General features: G+C 47.3%; 1 protein-coding gene across 4 annotated transcripts in view; it reads left to right on the forward strand.

Annotated features, from left to right (window-relative positions):
* The window catches only part of LOC119404699 (microtubule-associated serine/threonine-protein kinase 3), a 307846-nt gene that overhangs the window by 163119 nt on the left and 123610 nt on the right, over window positions 1-21117 (forward strand). For all 4 annotated transcript variants that reach the window (XM_037671339.2, XM_037671340.2, XM_037671342.2 and 1 more), the window contains one exon: window positions 20544-20934. In XM_037671339.2, the coding sequence (XP_037527267.1) occupies window positions 20544-20934 (391 nt within the window). The remainder of the gene's footprint in view (window positions 1-20543; window positions 20935-21117) is intronic.

Here is a 21117-nt window from a genome sequence, read left to right on the forward strand (position 1 = left end):
ATTCTGGCCGCTCTAACGTTATTATCTTCCGCGGTTACGGAGAGTTTTTTTTTTTTTTTTTTTTTTTTTTTACTGGGAGCCTTCGCTTTATAGGAAAAGAGCCAGCAGTTAACTGTGAAACCTGTCGCAGCACATTTGGACATATAAAATGCGTTTTGTAAGTGTCCATATAACAAGTGAAATCTTTGGCGACTTTCGAAATTGCACCATCTCTTCGCGTGAAACAAAACAAACTGGAACAAAGGGAGGCCTGCGCGTACGGTTGCGACATTCACAAGGCCGACTATATATATATATATATATATATATATATATATATATATATATATATATATATAGGGAGAGAGAGAGAGAGAGAGAGAGAGAGAGAGAGAGAGACGAAGATTAGGGAGCATTCGTGTATATCATCATCATTTCCAGGACTGATGACGGTCTAAACTTCCAGCTGCGCCGCAGTTGGTCGCTAGAATTCCTTGTTCAATTTTTCTTTTCTTTAGGAAACGCTGATAAACGGATTGGCATCTTCACGCCATCGTGTAGTTATCTGGCGTTGCTCATCATTATCTGCACCTATTTGTAGCCCTGAGTGTGCCGTTGATAGCTCGGTTTTAATCGAGACCATTAAGCTCCCTATCGAGCAAATCACGTTCACTGCGCGTTGCTGTTGGAGCTTAGTGGAACGCAGTCGTCGAACTATCTGAAAATTTTCAGCGCACTGACGAATTCAGGAAGATAACTTATTTTTCTGACAACGCTATCGACGGTGTGCTGACACATTTCGCCCCTTCTATGATTATGGTCTTTGCTTCGATGATTTCTCGAGTGCACTTATCCTTGTGGCGGCTGATGATGATACATTTTCAAAAAGGAGCTGGCGACGGCTGCTCGAGTGCTTGGACTCAGCTTAGGTGCGCTCCTGTACAGTTTGTTTATCGCTTGTCCGGCTTCCCTGCACTTCGAAAAATGCCGCAAGAGTGAATACAACCCCTCCCCTAAATCTGTCGCACTTCGCAGAAAAGAAAGAAAGAAAGTTATCGCGCCCGGGTTTCCGTGGCGGAGAGCTTGTGTATTTAAGAGTCTTTCTGGACCGCCCCTGGGATATCGCAACTTTCGTTCCATTTTATACATCGTTTTCGCGGGCTTTTAGACCACTGAAAAAGAAAAAAAGAACTACTAAACATGAAAGGGGGCTATTCATAGGTGTTGGCACGAAAGAAAACTGTCACCTAACGCTGCTGCTGCGGCTTCATTGAAAAGCCTTCGGCGGTCATTCTGAAATGGGCGTGTTTCTCCTTACAGCCCTTCACTCCCCCCCCCCCCTCCCTTTTCACCCCCCTCTTCTAACTTCTCAATTTGCTACCTACTTCCGCGTAGCACTTCCCTTTTAGCCTTCGCGGGCAGCTGTCGGAAAGGGGGCCCGGCCCGTTCCATTATGTGAAGGAAGGGGTGAGAGGGTTGGGACTCGAAATTACTCCGTGCCTGCCTGTAGGGCGTCGTGTTCACCGTCGGCATTACGACGTCGTGGGACGGGGAAAAAAAAACAAGCGAAACACGGAACGGGTGAAATGCGACGCGTCGTGTCCAGGGTCCACAAGAGGCGTCTAGGAGTATATAGCTTTTGCCAAAGTGCTGCTTTCGGTGATGGCGGTTCCCGCGGCGTCGATTGTTTCCTACGGCGACGGTTCCTGTTTCAAAGCTACTGCGAGGCAGGCACTACAAAAAAAAAAAAAAAAAAAACTGAGTGACGCATTAGCGGTACACACGTGATGTCGTTGATGGCCGGCTGTTTACGTTGGTCTCGTCGTCTCGGTTCCTGTTGTCGTTGTTTCCTTTAAAGGCGAAAGCCTTAGATGCCTCGCTAAACGCGAACATAGACCGTCGTCCTCAACACGAGTGAGGCAACAAATCACTATCGTGGTGGGATGATTCCACTGGTAAAAAAAAATTGTGACGTCATCATGTCGTAACTACTAAGTTACGTAACCTGGCGTCACGTCAAGACGTCATCACATGACACGTTTGCTTGTTCACAGGGGAACCGATCCTGAAGGCACCGCAAAACCACGTGACGTGCAGAAAGCTTCCAATGGCTCCGATCCCGGAGGCTGCAAAACCGCGTTGGGTGGAGAAAGCTTTCGTAGGGCGCGGGGAGGGGGAGCGGGGGAGTGGGGGGGTGCACGTTACGCGATATCATATTGACGTCAGGTTGACGTCACAAATTATGCAATTTGGGACATCATGACGGCGTCATATGGTGACGTCATCCGATGACTGATTTTTTGAATCAGCGCAATCGACTAACGAAGAAAAAAAACAAGATCGTTTTCGCCTTCGAGTCGTATAGGTCAAATGCTTATGAATGATCGCGGGAGTTGTTTACCGTGAATGTGCATATGGGTAGGCGACACCAAAATTCGTCCGTCCTATGTGTGCGGAAATTCCTAGCGCGTTATGTGCCAGAGAAATTGGGCCACTCGCACTACTCACCACTGGTCCACTAAAAATGAAGAAGTCGTCCGCAGGCAAGAAACGTACGTGCCGGCAGGAATTGGGCAAATCTCACTACTCACCATTACCGTTTCATTCGGCTTGCAGTGCGTCCGTGGGCTCTTGAACATTCGTACGCTGCTTTCTTTCGCGGCGCCTCAAATTCCGCCCGCCACAGTTACACTTAGGTGCGTGGAGGAGGAAGAGAAAGCCGGTGAGCCTGTTGTAACGTTTTTGTAACGAAGTTATCCGCTGTAAGCGAAGCAACTGCGTTTATAATTTTCGCAACGATGCGTGAACGCGGGAAGTGGTTGCTCCGTCTCAAACGTAACCGTCGCTGACGCGGTTAAGCATCGTCAGCAGGAGCGCGTTTTAAAACGCTGAAGTCGAACGTGTAACTCGGTTGCGAAAACGCGATAAAATTCTTTATTCACGCAGCACGCAGCCAGGCATACTCTTTGACTTCCAGTTTTTTTCTTTTTAAGGGCGAAGCTCCTTAAGGCGGCACCTGTTCGTCCCTCGTAGTCGTAGTCGTAGTAGTCGTAGTGCGTAACCAGTCTTACGCTTTGACCTCCAAGGTGGTGCCGGTGGGAGATTTTTCCTGTGCGTTGTTGAACAATAAAAAATTCGCAGCGTGCGCGTTAACTAAAAGCCGAATTCTTCTGTCTCTCATTCCCCATTAGCAGCCATTGGCATGTTCCAGTAGGAAACGTTAGTAGAAGTAGAAGTGTAAGTGTTAGCTAAAAGCCGACTTCTTCTGTCTCTCATTCCCATTAGCAGCCATTGTTTACCTCCAAGGTAGTGCCTGGTGAGATTTCTCCTGTGCGTAATTAAACAATAAAAATTTTGTCCAAAACGCCGTTGATTGATGAAATAAACCAACGAAAGACGCCAGATGTTTTGTAAAAGCAAAACGAAAGAACGCCAGATGTTTCTAAAGCAAAACGAAAAGACGCCAGCTGCTTAACGAAAGACGCCAGATGTTTTCTAAAGCAATGGTTTTCTAAACAATGAAAATTCACAGCGTACATGTAAAATTAAAGTGAGCTGCAAGTCGTCATAACTCATCGAACCTTTAGTATAAACGCGCCCGATCTCACGTCGGTGATGATGTACTGGGCAGAATTCACGGAAGATTCACGGTTTACCGATGAACCTCCGCAGCTTCGCCCACTCATCATCATTCACTCCGTGGATATGCTGTGATTTTTTTTTTTTTTTTTGCAAGTTTCTGGAAGCGAGTCAAGTTCGTGCGAAAAGCAACTCCCGTTCCTCTTTCACGCTCGTAAGATTTGTTTTAGTTTTTCTTTTTGTTGTTATGAAGTTCTTTCTTAAATCTCTCTCGTTGGACTTACTATATTCTACTTTGCATTCCCGCACAGTGAGAGATGGAATGTTAATGGAGGAGATGCTATTCCTCTTGCAACTGGCGCATGCGCATTGCACTCCCCATCTTCCGGTGCGATGTTCGCGGCACGATTTCTTCAGCAACTTTCTCCTCCCAGCCAACTCTCTCAGTAGACCTAGAAAGGCTGGCGCTTCTTTTGCTCATACATATACTCTCCCCCTTGAAGTTAGACTCCACCGCAAGACTCCATGCTTTGCAGGGAAGGCTGCGCGTCGCGTAAGCGAGCCGTTAAACGGAGACTGGTGAGTCGGAAAAGTTGGGCGGGTTAGTAATGTTGCTTGTCGACTGCAAACAATAAACCTAGGGTTTAAAGACAGCGCCTGTTAAAATATTCCTTTTTTTTTTCTTTGTGCGCGTCTTTGCTTTGCCTTGTCTGTCTTTGCGGTGATAGTGTGGTTATGATGCTTGACTGTTGACCCGCAGGTGTTAGGATCGAATCCCGGCCGCGGCTGCCACAATTCGATGGAGGCAAAAAGCTAGAGGCCCGTGTGCTTACACTTAAGCGCACGTCTAACGAACCCCGGGTGGTCGAGATTTCCGGAGCCCTCCACTACGGCGTCTCTCAAAATTGTCATGGTTTTGTGACGTAGAACCCCGATAATTATTAAGATAATTGTCTGTCAGTCACTGAAAAAAAAAAAGCCTCAGCAGAGACCTCCCATGCGTTGTCCAATTGGGATCACAGTTCGCTCGACACCGAATGATCCACTGACCACTGACCACTTTGCTTAGACACACTGAGGCCGCGTGATAACTGAACTCCTTGGAAAGATTAGCGTCTCACAGTAGGCGTGAGCTTTCCGTTTCTGTGGTCTACAGACCAGCCGTGCGGCTGTCGTTAGTGATTGGTTTGACCTCACTGCACGGAATTCGTGGGACGAAATACAGTGATGTCTTTCTTTTTCTGCTGCTCTTTTTCCTTCGTCGCTGCCTACCAAAAACGTGACTTGTGAGTGTAGAGCAGTTTTATGGGATCCACCGAACCTGCTCGTCTTCCCCACGGACCCTTCTTGCCCATCCTAGCATGTCGTCCCTTGAGTTGGGTCAGACGGAGTGGTGGTTTTTGATGCAACTGGCGGAGCAGTGCGCGGCCTTGAATAATTCAGTTCCCACAGAAAGTATGCGCGCGCGGTTACCAGGGTCGCATTGTTTTTCTTGGTGGCCAACGAAGGATAAGCTGCGTAAGTGGCGGGAGCCGTGCCGCTGTAGCTCTCCGTTGGAAATTGGGTAAAATGGCAGGCGTAACACTGGAGTTGGAGTTAGTTCGTGAACTTCAGGAAGTAATTGGAGGTTACTCGGAGTGACCTTTGTCCTGCCGAATACATTAAGTTAGGCCCGTGATTGTGATTTGTGTTGAATAAAAATCAAAGAAACATATAACGTTAAGCGTTTGGGTAAATCGTAAACCTGCTGTGTAATAGACACACACGCGTGTTTAGATTTGCTTAGTTTCTCTCACTTTTTGTGGCCATCGATATCAGTTGTTACTATTTCTGGTGTCCGTACACAGTAAGTGGCAACGTTTTAGTTTTGGCATATCGAAAATTTTACATTTCAGAAGTTTAAAAAAAAACACAGCAAAAAATACAGACTGTCTTCGATGTTCTTTTTGTCTCTCTCTCTCTCTCTCTCTCTCGTTTTAATGATAGGGAGGCAGAACACCTTGAAAAGAGACATGCTCGTCCTCCCGTTGAGTTGTTCTACAACTTAATACGTCACTCGTCCTGTAAAGCGTGCATTACAGTAAAGCACCCTCGTTGTGCGACAGAGCCATAGTGGCAGGAGAGACTGCGCGAAGGACGTCCCGACTGACGAGATTTCCTGATGATTTTCGTCTTTACAAATTCTCGCTTACAATTTCTGGAAATTCTTTCGAATAGTAAATTGAAATCAATGTAGATATTTTTCTCGAAATTATGCTTTTCCTTCCTCGATTTATTCTTTGTTTACGTATTCATTTAACCCGGTTCGTTTACAACTCATAGTTGTTGTAAATCATAAGTTTTGGTTGAAGTTATCATCCTTTCACGGCTAATAACTAATAATTGTTGGGGTTTCGCGTCCCAAAACCGCGATATTATTATGAGAAACGCCATAGAGGAGGGCTCCAGAAATTTCGACTACCTGCGGTTCTTTAACGCGTGCCCTTAAATCTAAGTTCACGAGCCTCTAGCATGTTGCCTCCATCGAAATGCGTCCGCCATGGTAGGGATTCCATCCCGCGACCTCCGGGTCTCTATACTTTCAAGGCTGGTGGTGTGGCTTGGTTTGCGATATCTCTCAGCTTGATAACGGGTCCCTTTATTTTGAAGCCGAGTTTACCGTTCGCGTGTTTATTATGCGCACTCTGTTGGGGTCACGTGCGGCGTCCGGGCAACGGATTCCGGCTCTGGCTGCGGCTTTAACTCAGCCACGGTATACATCAGCTGCGTCGGAAATCTGGACAGCATCGTAGAGCGTCTATGCTGATACTTTAGAAGACAACATCGGGCCCAAGTCGTCCGAGTAATGGAACCCGCCTTGATGACGTCTGTGTGACTTGACGCCACCTCGTGTCGACGAGAGAAAGCTAATAAAAACAAACAGAATTGTCATTTATTTAATTTAAATCGTGTGGGTATCTATGAAACACTGAATGAGGCTTTCACAAGCTCAAAAAAAAAAAAAAAGAGAAAACGGTGAGAGCCGAGCTATGAGAACATTCAGCTGAGCCGCCATCTTGTTTGCACATCAAAGCAGCCTGCATCATATTTGTCTCCGATGCTGTCTTCGAGAAGCTGGCTATTGCCTTGTGATTACTGGAATGGTAATTAAGATGACCGCTGTCCGCTTTGTTCATTGAGCCGTCTACGGTGAATATTGAAACACATCTATCACTGCGGGACCCTGCGGTGGTAGTTCGTTTTAGGAGTCGTTCTGTGGCGAGCCAAGTCATATGCTTTGAGTCCTTGGTAGGCGCGACCTTCCTTAATGTTGTTAGTGCACTTTCGCAACGCGCCTTCCTAAATGTCCTCGTCTAAGCCTCGTCCACTCACGCTACTCGCTACCCGAAATGCACTTCGCAGACGACGCTCGTGAAGCAACGCTGGCAACGCGGCGTCGTCTGCAAGCTGTGTCGTCTGTGTCGAATGGCCCGTGGTCTCCCGTGAGAGTAAATGACGGCTCGCTGCCGGCTTTTGAACATTGTCGCAGATAATTTTTTTTTCTCGCTGCTAACAGCGCTCGCTCCCTTAACGTGCGGTTAGTGTGCGCGCATTGTACGCGAGCCTATTTTTGGTGTGCGTCGTGTAAGTTGCCATTGTCCTAGCGCACACGCGCCGTTGTCAAAGTTGTTACTTCTGCATTTCCCCGCAGCCTTTTCTTTGCTGTCGTCTGCTAATTGCGGGCCCGTGAGGCCTCCCTTTGTCTTGTCGTTCTCCAGTAGCAGAAGTCATTACAGCGTTTCACCGCGATGTGTTTATTTTTTTCTTTTAATTGGTACGTCACGTAGTAACACACGAAATCATTTTACATTGGTAACGTTGGATGACGGAACGCATGTGTTACTTTGTTTGCGAAGAAAAAAAAACAAGAAATTGTTGACAGAAGAGAATGTATCGTCAAAATCTCCGCTTTTTGTCTGCAAGGGTCAAATACACCAGGCGCTCACATACATCAAACACTTAACAACGCAGAGTTAGCGCTTTGTTGACCGTTTCTGCAGAAGTTGCCATTCACCAGTCGGGGACTAAAAACACACAAAAACAAACCGATTTCTTGCAGCCGTTTTTCTTTTTTGCGCTGTCCTCTATTTCCTCCTTTAGTTACACCCTCGGAAAGTTCTTCAGGCTGTTTTTATCCTAGAATGGAACGCTGTTATTTGCGAGAAAGGACGTGACGTTGAATTCCATTCCCGACTGCCCACCCATATTCTCAGTCACGTCAGTTTATCCAGATTCTCGCTGCTTCCGCACATTTCTTCAACGCGCCAAGTGCTCTAAAAAATTCTGTTCAAAGTCTTAGTTCATTTTCACTTTGTTTTTGCCGTTCTGTGTTTGCGTTGGGAGCACCAGGGAGCGCTGGCATCGGTGTGTCAGCTGTCGTCTGCTGCGGAGTCAGGCGGTAATATGGCGTGCCCAATGCGAAGAGACGTCTACGTTATCCGTGTGTGTGTTTTTTTAAGAATTTTAGATTTTACCGTTATCATTCTCTCTACAACTTGCGGGAAACTTCAAACTTTCGATTGAACATCGCAAGGCGAGCTGAAGAGAAGCATTCTTTTTCCGGCGTTTGTGTCTTCTTGACCTCTTCTCTTGTGTTTGCACGCCTACAATCTTTTAAGATGGAATGCTTTGAAGGCTGTCGCTGGAAACATCTGCTTCTTCGGCTGTTCTTGCAACTTTCCTCCTGACATAAAAATGTAATAAACGAGCAAGAAAACGTTCGGTGATATAACGGTATATTTACCCGAAATTTGTGCGTTTCCATCGTGGCTTTCGGTATTGGCGACTTTTGCCGTTTTTTGTATTGTTTCTTTCTTTTCGGTGGAGAAATAAAGCTGAAGAAGCAGCTTTTTCTGATTGCACAAGGCTTAGCTTCCTGCGAACGCTTGTCGTCTGCTACGTACTTCTGTCATATCTTCCTTCTGTCCGTTAAGGTAATCCGCATTCACGCTCTGAAGTACGATCGCTCTACTTCGCGGATTGCGCTCTACAAGGCTCTGTTCTCTCTTCTCTATTTATTTCTTGTTTAATTTCTTCTCTGAACGCTCCTTCACGTGCCATTTCTTGCAAGACTTGTCGTTCTCACCGGAAACGGCATCTGCACTTCTGGTTTTATAGGTCTTTTTCTGTCGTCTGCTTTGTCCAAGTTTGTTCGGCTCCGGCCCGAATCCTCGCGAGTCTTCGGCTTCTCTTTGATCTGGTCATTAAGCCGGCTTTTGTTGGCTATCAGCTCGCATAGAGTGCCCGTGACGCGGGAGCGAATCCCCCCGTTTCAGTCTCGTATCGTTTGTACTCTTTTGTTTGTTGTTTGTTTCCTTGCTTACTCGGATATTTGTCCACGAATGGAAGAAAGTTCCGTAGCGATTTACACTTGCAGGTCTATAGTTGGCGTCTTCGATTCCGGTGCTGCAGCAACGCGCATCAACGTACTTACGTACGTACATACATACATACATACATACATACATACATACATACATACATACATACATACATACATACATACATACATACATACATACATACATACATACATACATACATACATACATACATACATACATACATACATACATACATACATACATACATACATACATGTGCTTATGCATTGCTGGTTCAGAGGTGTTGCATATTTGACTATGCACGGAAAAACGCATTGTGGTCGCCAGTGTGTTCTGATACAGCGGACGTCTAGATATTCGGGGTAATTCAGCATCGTATTCTTTATTACATTGCCGGTAATATAACCCAAGTCTGCTTATATGTCTGAATTCTTATCGCCAGTTTCAGCGTCCGGTTACACGCTCACGTGTGTGTATATCGAATAAATCGTCGGTGATGAATAGTCGACGGTTTTTGAACGACCCCGCTCTTCTTTATGTTTACGCATTCGCCCGCTCTGCTGAAAGCGATAGTCGTGTGTTAGTTCTTTACCGCGATGATTTACCGCGTCTGCTGCAAAGCGAACAGAAAGAACGTGTGTCGAGCGCGCATATTGCTCCGTGTACTCCGGAGATATGGCCGCGTCGTCATGCATCATGCGTTTCGCGTTACACGTGTTTCTTGTCATTTGACCCGTCTCTACGAACAGGCTTGTAAGCTTTCTTTGTTTTGTTTTTTTTTGCATCTAACGATTGATGCTTTTCTGGCGACTGCCTTCCAAGACGTGATTGCGTATCGGTCTTGTGCCGTCTGGTTCGGCGTTGCGCAAGCAGACGACAGGAGTTTTCTTTCTTTCTTTCTTTCTTTCTTTCTTTCTTTCTTTCTTTCTTTCTTTCTTTCTTTCTTTCTTTCTTTCTTTCTTTCTTTCTTTCTTTCTTTCTTTCTTTCTTTCTTTCTTTCTTTCTTTCTTTCTTTCTTTCTTTCTTTCTTTCTTTCTTTCTTTCTTAACATGCCCTACGTGTCCGCTGATGTCTTTCTGCGACGCATAAATAGGTTCTACATGTGTTAGTCCCATAAAATAAGCTGGCTACGGTTGGATTATGCGTATATGGCTTCGAAAGGATGGCTTTGCAAAGAGCTCTGGTCGCCTCGCATTCTCTAGTCATTATTACCACACGTGGGGCGAGCTCATTACGGCAAGATCGATGGCTCTCTCTGCATCGCTGAAAAGCGTACACGCGACCTATGCTTTACTTGTCAGAATAATTTGTGTCGTAATAAACGTTTTGTCGTGATTATAGTTTTACGTAATAGTTTATATTGCCACGCGCACTTCTTGTTTTATTTTGAGGTATTCGGGTTATACCAGCTAGGACGGTTATCAACGCTCGACGCTGTCCGCGAAGCAGTGTTCGAGAAGCTTCCCGATTGCAGTAGATCGTTTTGTTAAGATTGCGCGCCGCACGCGAATGTTCCAGCGTTGTCTAGAGATAACGCCGCCACCAGCGATATCGCTGGAAAGTTCAATAGCGCCTGTATAAAAGCCGACGCGCTTGACCACTTGTCAGTTGATCGACGGTCGACGCTCTGTTCGCCGCTATCGGTTTATTGCTGTAGCTGGAGTTTCATTTTCCCGGCCACAAGTTCGGCCTAATAAAGAGTTTCATCTCGGACGTGCTGACTGCTGCCTTCGTCGACGTCACGACCACGTGACAATATGACCCAGGGGCTTTGCATCACTAGAAGTTTTTTTTCCGGCATTTCAGCTTGGAAAATGTTTGCCTTTGATTGCGATAGTAATTGCATGGACACTCCATGCGCGTTTCTGCCGTCGCCGTGACGTTCCATATAAAGTCCAAGGGAGCTAACATCGACCCGCGCGTCGTACGTTCTGTATGCGAGTGAACGCGTGCGATGGCAGCCGACGATCGCGACTCGAGCCAAGAGGAAACGCGTCGGCCGTGTTACGTCGCGCGAAAGGTTCATGGAGAGGGGTATGAGGGGGGGGGGGGGCTGCGTGGCTCCGACACGAACTGCGTATTTTGAACGGCCGGGCGCGGTCGCGCGCGTCATATCTTGAAAGGGATCGAGAGACAGCTCATGCCTTGGCACGGGCTGTGTTCTCGGCGCTCAGTTCGCGTTGAAGCGATGGGCAACACGAAGGCGGTTTCGCTCGCTACAGCTGTCAAAGTTTCCTTGCGCCAGCGTTTTGTTGAGTAACGCAGGTCAGACGCTAAAGGAGTGAGCTGCTGGGCTTACTTCGTTGAACATTCCAATACGTTGCTATTGCATTCATTGCTTCGCCCCTGCGGCGAAACTTTGACTTTTTTTTACTGTGTCCTAGAAATTACGTCTGGATTCCCAGGATGCTTGGCATATAATTCTTCGCATTATAACCCCTCTTCACGTTGTCACGTATAAAAAGAATGCTGCATAATGAATTAACCGTGATTATGCTTATAAATAATTAAGCCGAAGAGATTATAATCCGATGTTTATTCCTTGTTAACGTATATTCTTAACAACGTTTAAGAGGACATTGCTGTAGACAGTTCTCGGCACAGGTCTTCTTTGATTGCGATATCGTTAAGCCTAACGATATTGACGATTAATTACATTACCCGCCACGGTGGTCTAGTGGTTATGGTGCTCGACTGCTGACCCGCAGGTAGCAAGATCGAATCCCGGCCGCGGTGGCCGCATTTTCCATGGAGGCGAAAATGCTTCAGGCCCGTGTATTTAGATTTAGTTGCACGTTAAAGAACACCAGACGGTCAAAATTTACGGAGCCCTCCACTACGGCGTCTCTCATGATCAAATCGAGGTTTTGGGACGTTAAACCTCAAAAATTATTATGATTAATTACATTATTGCTGCGAGAAACAGTTGCTCTGTACGTTTTTAAAAAGAAGTCTTGAATATGTTACTTGTTTCTGTGCACGGAAATGTATATTTATGAAATAGGTGTGTAACAGACAGCGGTGTGTGTTTTGTGCTTTCAGTCACTCCGTTACACTCTCAGACGATGCCGGGAATTTATTTCTAAAGTTCGTGGATTCTGTTTGAACTTCTCTTTCTTTTTTTTTCTTTTTCCTTCTGCGAAAAATAAGCTCGACGCGACAACCTTGCGCACAGTTTTTTTTTTTTTTTGGTCGGGTTTTTGTCGGGCAAGTAATAATAATAATATCTGGGGTTTAACGTCCCAAAACCACGATATGATTATGAGAGACGCCGTAGTGGAGGGCTCCGGAAATTTCGAGCACCTGGGGTTCTTTAACGTGCACCTAAATCTAAGTACACGGGCCTCAAACATTTTCGCCTCCATCGAAAATGCAGCCGCCGCGGCCGGGATTCGATCCCGCGACCTTCGGGTCAGCAGTCGAGCGCCATAACCACTAGACCACCGTGGCGGGGCTTGTCGGGCAAGTAAACGAGACTTCTGGTTTTTTTACTGCTGTCACTTTTCATAGCGCAGCGTACATTTTGTGGGTTAGAGGTCGCACTTGGCGTTTGTTTGTTTGTTTGTTTGTTTATTTGTTTGTTTGTTTGTTGTATATGTCTTAAGTCCGCAGTATGACTTCTTTTATGTGATGGTTACTTTATCTTCTGTGCATATAGTATAATGAAAGCGGCGCGTTTCCCACTCCTCGCTCATTTATTTATTTATTTATTTATTTATTTATTTATTTATTATTTATTTATTTATTTATTTATTTATTTATTTATTTCACTGCGACAGTGTGCGCTTGTTTCCTTCGCTCTTGCCGTGAGAAAACAAACGGTGAGAGAAATAACAAGCGCTTCTTTGCTAACTGCTCGCAGGTTTACACTTTGCTCTCTTGTACTAAGCTTATTCGTCTGATTTATCATTGCATTTGATGTAATATTCACTCACTCACACCATCACTCACTCAGTCCACCACTCACTCATTCACTCACCATCAGTCACTTCCTCGTTCACTCACTAATACCACCACACTCACAACATCACTCACTCACTCGTTCACTCACTCACTCACACCACCACTCACTCACTCACTCACTCACTCACTCACTCACTCACTCACTCACTCACTCACTCACTCACTCACTCACTCACTCACTCACTCACTCACTCACTCACTCACTCACTCACTCACTCACTCACTCACTTTCTCACCATCATTCACTCACTCGTTCACTCACTCACACCACTCACTCACTCACTCACTCACTCACTCACTCACTCACTCACTCACTCACTCACTCACTCACTCACTCACCATCAGTCACTCACTCGTTCACTCACCATCAGTCACTCACTCGTTCACTCACTCGCTCACTCACTCACCTACCCACGCTCATTTTGGAAAGTGATTCCTTTTCCTCTGCACGCCGTCTGCGCACGCGCAGAGTACTTTCGCACAGCAGACGGCGCGCTTTTTTGTTTCCTCTTCGTTTTAGCGCACGTGCCGCCTATACCTAATCGGGGGTTATTGCATATTGCACTTCTTTTGATCCCGGAAGAAAGACTGCTCGTTCCCACGCACGCCATTGTTGTTGTTTCATTCGCTTCCTTCCCATCCGTGGGCAGACCAAAGTTACCAGTCTAGTAACCCTGAGCCTTTCATCGTCTGCTAGGCGGTCTTTTATCGTCTGCTAAGGCAAACGTTTGCAGAAGGCCCTCTGGGAAGCAGACGACAGAAACGAAGCGTGTATAATCGCGCTTCTTATTATACGATTGCCGTGGGTCGTTTTCTCACGCGGGGGCAGTCGACGTAGACGAAGTTGTGCCGGCCCTCAAACATGGTACCAAGGGATCTGAGAACCAAGTTTAGTTTCTCGCTCGCAGCTTTTCTTTATTGTTAATTTATCTATGGAAATGGGAAAAACAGAGCGAAAGAAGACGAAACACAAGCGATTGAACACACAGGACGAGCGCTGACTAACAACTGAAGATTTTATTGCTTCAACTCAATATCAGCGCTCGTCCTGTGTGTTCCTTCGCTTGTGAGTTGTTGCTTCATCTCCTTTTGGGCTGTTTTTCCATTTGCATATGTGCGACTGGCTATCCCAATGAACCACGCTATTGCGATTCATTATCTATAGAGGTTCTTATTCTAGGGTATTAATACACAAGAATGTGCTCTGTTTAGGGCGATACCGTGCGTTAGTGCACTCTGTTAATGCGATATCAAGTTAACTTACCTTTTTGTTCGCCCGTCTGCTTTAAGGATGTTGTCGTCTGCTTTTTCGAGCCCTGTATTTTTGTCTGCCGCCTTATTAATTATTTTTATTGCATACTGCAGACTTTTAGGTCCAAGCAGGTGGCCACTTTCAATACCACACGGTTAATGCGAAAGGTGACATAAAAACTGTTTGAGATTGGTGCGAGTAACAGACACAGCTGTACAAAAAGCGACATATAAAACTGCGTTTTTTTTTTGTCTGCTAAGCATGAGTCCGTTGGTTTTCTTTGTATTCTACTTTTTGTTTGTGCCGTGCCCCCAGTTTTGCCTTCACGAGCAATTTCGTTCGTTTGGTCATCCCCATTTACTCTGTCAACTCTGCGCTTGCTTATTTTCACGTGCTCCCGCTCTTATTTTGCCGTCCGTTTTACGAGCGGTCGGCTGTTGCCACGGGAACGCTGGCCGACTGCAGCAGCGTCTCCTGGCACGCTCTGTGCTTCTTCGTCTTATTTTTTTTTTTCGTGCTTTATGCGTTTTCTGCTCATAGGCAAACTCGTTTATGTCGCGCCTCCCAAGAGATAGACGCGTAATGAAGTCAGTCACGCCACTGTCACTGACGGTTTGCGGATTTTGTGTACATTACAACGTCTTTCTTTTTGTCCTTTCGACTGCGTGTATTCTACGCAGGCTCAATTTACCACTCTGTCGTGCACGCCGCTCTGCGAATAGAGACGCGCGAAATACGGCACATGCCAGCTTGCAAAACGAGGTTTTAAGGCACCTTGCCGAAGCCGCCTGTACATATAAGCTTTTTTCATTTTCTTTCTCCCTTCGCGGAACCCCCTGCAGTTCTCTCCGGAATTTCGCATCTCGCGAATTGCATAGACGAAGTCCTGCAGACGGTATGTCCGAGTAATGTGAGTTCGCTCGAGTCGTCTTGTTGCAGCGAAGCTGTGTTTGGTTAAGGGATGGGAAAATGTGGCGGTCCGTGAGTCTGCGAGGGCGCAGAAACTACAGTGACGAAGCAATGCTGGCATGCGCTACATCGAAGGGTCTCCGCGCTTGCACGTGTTTCCTGTTCAGGTTCTGTCAGCATATATACCTAGGGGTGATACCCGCCGCAGCATGAATCGCTACCGACAAAGTCCTCTAGGCGTTCTTTATATCCTTTAAGCTAACGTCACCAAACGTAGAGTTTGAAGCGCGCATCTCTTAAATGTGGTGATAGAGTAATCAGAAGCTTTAACAGAAGTCACTTCGATAGATTCCAGCTCGTGGCAAGCACCGGGGCCGCACGTTTCAGCTCCGCTGGTTAACCAGCTTCACGCAGTGCTTGGGCGGTGTTTCTTTTTTTTTAGGGGCGAAGCTCCTTAAGGCGGCACCCGTAGTAGTGCGTAACCAGTCGTAACGCTAGTACCAGATCTTGACCTCCAAGGTGGTGCCGGTGGGAGATTTTACCTGTGCGTTGTTGAACAATAAAAAATTCGCAGCGTGCGCGTTAGCTAAAAGCCGACTTCTTCTGTCTCTCATTCCCATTAGCAGCCATTGTTTACCTCCAAGGTAGTGCCTGGTGAGATTTCTCCTGTGCGTGATTAAACAATAAAATTTTTGTCCAAAACGCCGTTGATTGATGAAATAAACCAACGAAAGACGCCAGATGTTTTGTAAAAGCAAAACGAAAGAACGCCAGATGTTTCTAAAGCAAAACGAAAAGACGCCAGCTGCTTAACGAAAGACGCCAGAAGTTTTCTAAAGCAATGGTTTTCTAAACAATGAAAATTCACAGCGTACATGTAAAATTAAAGTGAGCTGCAAGTCGTCATAACTCATCGAACCTTTAGTATAAACGCGCCCGATCTCACGTCGGTGATGATGTACTGGGCAGAATTCACGGAAGATTCACGGTTTACCCTTGAACCTCCGCAGCTTCGCCCACTCATCATCATTCACTCCGTGGATATGCTGTGATTCTTTTAAAAGAACTGGCGTCTTCTGCAAGTTCAACGGCGTTCACCTTCATCTCTACTCATTCTTCAGTTTCATTTCACGCTCATAAATGAGGGCTCTTTTAACTCCATTGCGCGCGGCTTGTAAGGCCTCATGAATCTGGGCGCACTCACGCGTTCCAGTCGTTGTGAGTCGCGGAGCGATAGTTATACGGGGATTGACCTCCTCCCTTTCAATCAATCAATCAATCAATCAATCAATCAATCAATCAATCAATCAATCAATCAATCAATCAATCAATCAATCAATCAATCAATCTTAATTAGTAGCCAAATAAGGGAATACGCAGGCGCTTAGCGGCTATGCTGTTGTGTGATTGTGCGTTCGCGCCTCTGTGGTCGAAGTCGCGTCTGAAGATGGCGGCGCCCTGCTCGCTCGCGCGACCTTTCGCTCTTGGTAACTTGACGCGAAGAGCGTTTTGCTATTGATTTGCGCGGTTGTTCGTCACTCGTGCGTGGATTGAACATTGGCCGGTCAACTTCTTGCCTTTGCGTATCCGCTTAGTCTGTTCTTACTGGTGTCAGTCAGTGCGCGCACGTTTGTAGGTATAGGCACGCCAGCGTGGATTACCGAATCTCTTCTCGATCTTCTTCTGTAAAGCGTGCATTGCAGTAAGGCACATCTGTCGTGCGCCAGAGCAATTGTTAGCGAACAATGCGCACGCGTGTACTTGGCGTTGTGTGTGTGTGTGTGTGTGTGTGTGTGTGTGTGTGTGTGTGTGTGTGTGTGTGTGTGTGTGTGTGTGTGTTGTGTGTGCGCGTGCGTGCGTGCGTGCGTGCGTGCGTGCGTGCGTGCGCGCGTTACCACGCCATTCATGCTTCTACAGAAGCATATTGACACGCATACCTCCTGATAATATACTCTGCGCACGCGTCGACTGCGCACGACGCTGATATAGCGCAGCAAATCGTAATCGCATATGTACCCTCCAAACTGCCATGTGTGTTGATTAGGAAGCGTCGAATTTCCCGTTTTTGGCTTCTTCCTTTTCTTTTTGTACGACACTCTTCTTGCGGTGTTTAGCGCATAAATATGAGAAAGGCAGAGGGCAATCGCGAAAAACGCCAGCGCTTGTTTGCGTCTTCTTCACGTTCGCGTCTACATATTCTGCGTTACACACCCCGAAAAATAGCGATGGACTAGTTTCTTTGGGGATGTGGGTTATAAGTGTGTTCTTTATAAGGCACAAGAAAGTTAAGTCATTCGGCAACATTATCAGTTTTCCAGGAAAGATGCATTAGTCGTTTCGGTTTTACGACAGCGTGTTGCCGCGCTTGGCGACCACGTCCACTTTTCGGATCTCTCAGGCATGTTTCGAAAGATTCTTTACCGGTTAAGGCATGCCCAGTGGCGTAGCAAGGGGCGGGAGGTGGCACAACGGGCCCGTGCCGCCCCCACCCTCCGATTTTTTTTTTTCTGCCATGGCATACAGAGCTCAAAATGACACTCGATCACATCTGCCTGCCCGACCCCCACTTCAGATCAAGGAGGTGTCCCCCCCCCCCTCCCCCCGAAAAAAATTTCTGGCTACGCCCCTGGGCATGCCGTACAAAGGGAATCCGCCGAAGTACACCCCGATGCTATTTTTACAGCAGCATGCCGCTGTAAAACCTCACCGGCGCATCTCGAAACACGAGCCCTGCGATGTCGCAGGTAGTTACACTCAAGTTATGCGGGGTGCGTGTTCCACGTGTTAACTGTTGCGGTCTATCTTTCCCTAAAGAACGTCTTGTTGGGCCCCTTCCACCCACTTTTAGGGGCGAAGCTTTTTAGTGTGTGGGTCTGTCCCTCCTTTGTAGTATGTAGTAGTATGTAGCCACCTCTAGTTCTTGGAGTGTTCACTAGACGGCGCTGTCATAGCCACCGCTAGTTCTCAGAAAGATCCCTAGATGGCGCGGAGGCGCTCGCTGCGTTGCAGATCCGTGCTCTAGTCCCTCCTTAGCCAACTGCACTATTCACCCGCACACTACAAACTGGATAATGATGGCTAACTTTTGACTAAATGATAACTAATGATGTCTTCTAAAAGAATTCCCTTTTAGAAGACATTTACAGGTCACTTTTCCCGTTTGATGAGGCATCTATAAGGCTTTCGCAAATAACACGCGAAGGATTACAAGGGACATTTGACAAAGATACGCCCACCTTTTGAAATGTCGGCCAGCCTGTCTGATGTCACGATCCCTTGTTCGTACGACGTCTATACAACACGATACAATGACGAGGCGCTGCGAATAGTGGGGTGCCGCTGATTAACTACGGATGCAGCCGCCGCGTGTGGGAATCGAAGCGGCCACCTCAAGCTTAGCGGCGCTGTGTACACGGCAGTCTGCAGGACCTGTTTGGACGGGTCTGCAACGCTGAGCCATCGCGTTAAAACCCTGGCAGCGGCGGTGCTGCAGCTGCAGAAGCCATTAAACTTGCCTCGCCACACCAAATATACGTAGCAGACCTAGTGCTTCCCTATCATCACGGTGCTTGACGCTTCGAAAGTTCTGCAGCTTCAAGTATGCATAATAAGCCCCCCCCCTCCTCTTCTCCTTGACGCGTTACATATTATAAGCCACCTTTGAGCGGGCGCCCGCCCGATACCGCGCGGCCTGCAATCACCAAGGGCGTTGTCGTAATCCCTTCATCAATTCGAGTTCGCGCGATCCCAAGGCTCCGTGTGCATTCGAGCACGGCTCGAACAATGCCTCGAGGGCGTGCTATGTATGACTCGACCTATTCTTTTTCTCTTTCGCGCGCACTTAAGATCGCATTCGAGTGGAGTCGCTTATTAAAGTCGGACTACACACTGCGCCTTGATTAAACTATATACTACGTGCTGTGAAAGTTCCGTCTTAACTTTTCTCGAAGCGCAGGGTTTTTGAGGACAGAATGCGATCTCTCTTTCGATGCATATTGCATAAGCTTTGTTGCTTTTGCTTCGACAAAGGACTGACGCGTGTTTACGTAAAGTTAGTTCCGTGGAAATGCGCCCGGTGGAGTTCGCAGTGTGCGTAGCTTTTCATTTTTAATTCTGATCCTATTACTGGCGATATGCTTGCGTTCGCATTGTCACTACGAATTTCTGTGCGTCCCCTCTTACAGAATGCCTTTCTAAGTGTAAAAAACAACGTACGCGCCTGAAAATAAGAACAAATGAAGTGATATGTAAAGAGCGCCGTGAAACAATGTTAAACATGTCATTCGTGTATGACTAAATGGTAAATAACAATAAATCAAAATGAATAGATAAAATTATCATTCAACCTAGAGTAACACAAGTCGACCGAGGAAGCCCGCATGGTTGCTTAGAAAGTTTCGTCGTTAAACAGATTCTCGTCCCGATGCTGGAGTCGAGCCTGGGATCATAGCCTATCGCAGGGTGTTTGCTGTATCATCCGAGCTAACTAGCAGGCTAGTCCGTATCTGTTTTCGTTGCAGCTTCGTGTTAAACTCTCGGGTGAATGACGGGTTTTTCAACATCCTAAAACACCGTCCTTCACGTCGTCCTCATTATGAAAAAAAAAAAAATTCCTGGCTACGCACCCTGGTGAGATATTGATAACTCGCAAAATTAGCCAGATTGAAAGCCATTTCCAAGCTGTTTGGTATAACATTCATTTCTATACTTGTTTGTGATCACTTTTTTGGGGGGGATCAATTGTACGGACACTCTCGGTGGGTTTTTGCCGTCGGCGTCGCCGTGCCGTTCTGTATATATGTGTATAAATATCAAACCCTCAAAGGAAAGTAGTTCAGAGCAAAATTTTTTTTCCGTAGCACGCAACCGGAGGTCGAAACCCGCGATCCCTCACTCCGCAGCATGACGCGTTAAACCACTCCGCCACAGAGCGCATGTTCTCCAGCATACTAACGGTGAGCTACTTATACACACCATTTACCGCTCTGAGCTTCGAACGCTAAGTTTAGCACGCTGTAAAAGTGCCACGCTGTGGCACTTCAGAGCTCTGAAGTACTACGGCGTGACAGAGGCTTGTTAGCTGTCACCTGCGAGATGGCGCAAAGGGCGCGCTTTAGAGGTCGTTGCCCCACTCGTCTATCGCCGGAGTTGGGATGCGCGCATCCGCCCTGTACCTACAGGGCGTGGTCGCTCGTGCTTGCGCGCTTATTTCTTGAGGGGAGAGGTTTGTACGTGCTGTGCTTTCACCGCAAAGTTTGCGTTGAAACCACAGACCGCACGAAGGTCACTTCGCTCCCTGCCGCGGCCGTGTTTGCGAAATGAGTGAGCTGATATCCTTTTTTTCGGATGACATTCCAATTAGTTGTCACCGCATTTATTGCTTCGCCCCTGCGGCGAAGCTGTGACTTTTTTTTTTTGACCAGTTGCCTTTACCTAAGCCTTATCTCACGTCATTTGTGCTTCCCTTCTTCGTGCAGTTGGACTCGTCATCCACATCACCGGGCGGCGGGTTGGTGGGAAACACGGGACCGGGCGCTTTCCTCTCGCGGACTCCCCCCAACTGCTCGCCGCGGCGCCTGGCGGCCGCCGACGAAACCTCTTCGGGCGGCTGCGACCTGAGTCCCGGTTGGAGCCCTCTGGGTCCCCGTCAGCAGCACGCGGCTCACCGCAGCCGCTGCACCACCGAGCGCCGGCGGCGGGAGTCCCTGGCGTGCATGCCTCCGTCGGCGGCGCTGTCTGCCCACCACCACTACCACCACGCCACTTCGCTGCTGCTGCACGGTGTGGGCATCGCCGGAGGCGGGCAGCTCGGGCAGCTGCTCAGCTCGTCGTGCACGGCATCCTTCTGCGCGGGAGCGCTGGCTACAGGCGAGTCCCCGTATTTCGCAGAGCGCATTTTAAGGCGAAAGCCTCAGATGCCTCATCAAACGCGAAAATTGACCGGCCGTTCCCCGTCGGCGGTATCAGCACGAGCGATACAAAAAAATCGTCATCGGCGTGATGACGTCATCATGACGTCACATATCGTAATCACATGACATCATAGATTAG

This window comes from Rhipicephalus sanguineus, chromosome 9 (genome assembly GCF_013339695.2).
Source record: "Rhipicephalus sanguineus isolate Rsan-2018 chromosome 9, BIME_Rsan_1.4, whole genome shotgun sequence".
Taxonomy (NCBI): Eukaryota; Metazoa; Arthropoda; class Arachnida; order Ixodida; family Ixodidae; genus Rhipicephalus; species Rhipicephalus sanguineus.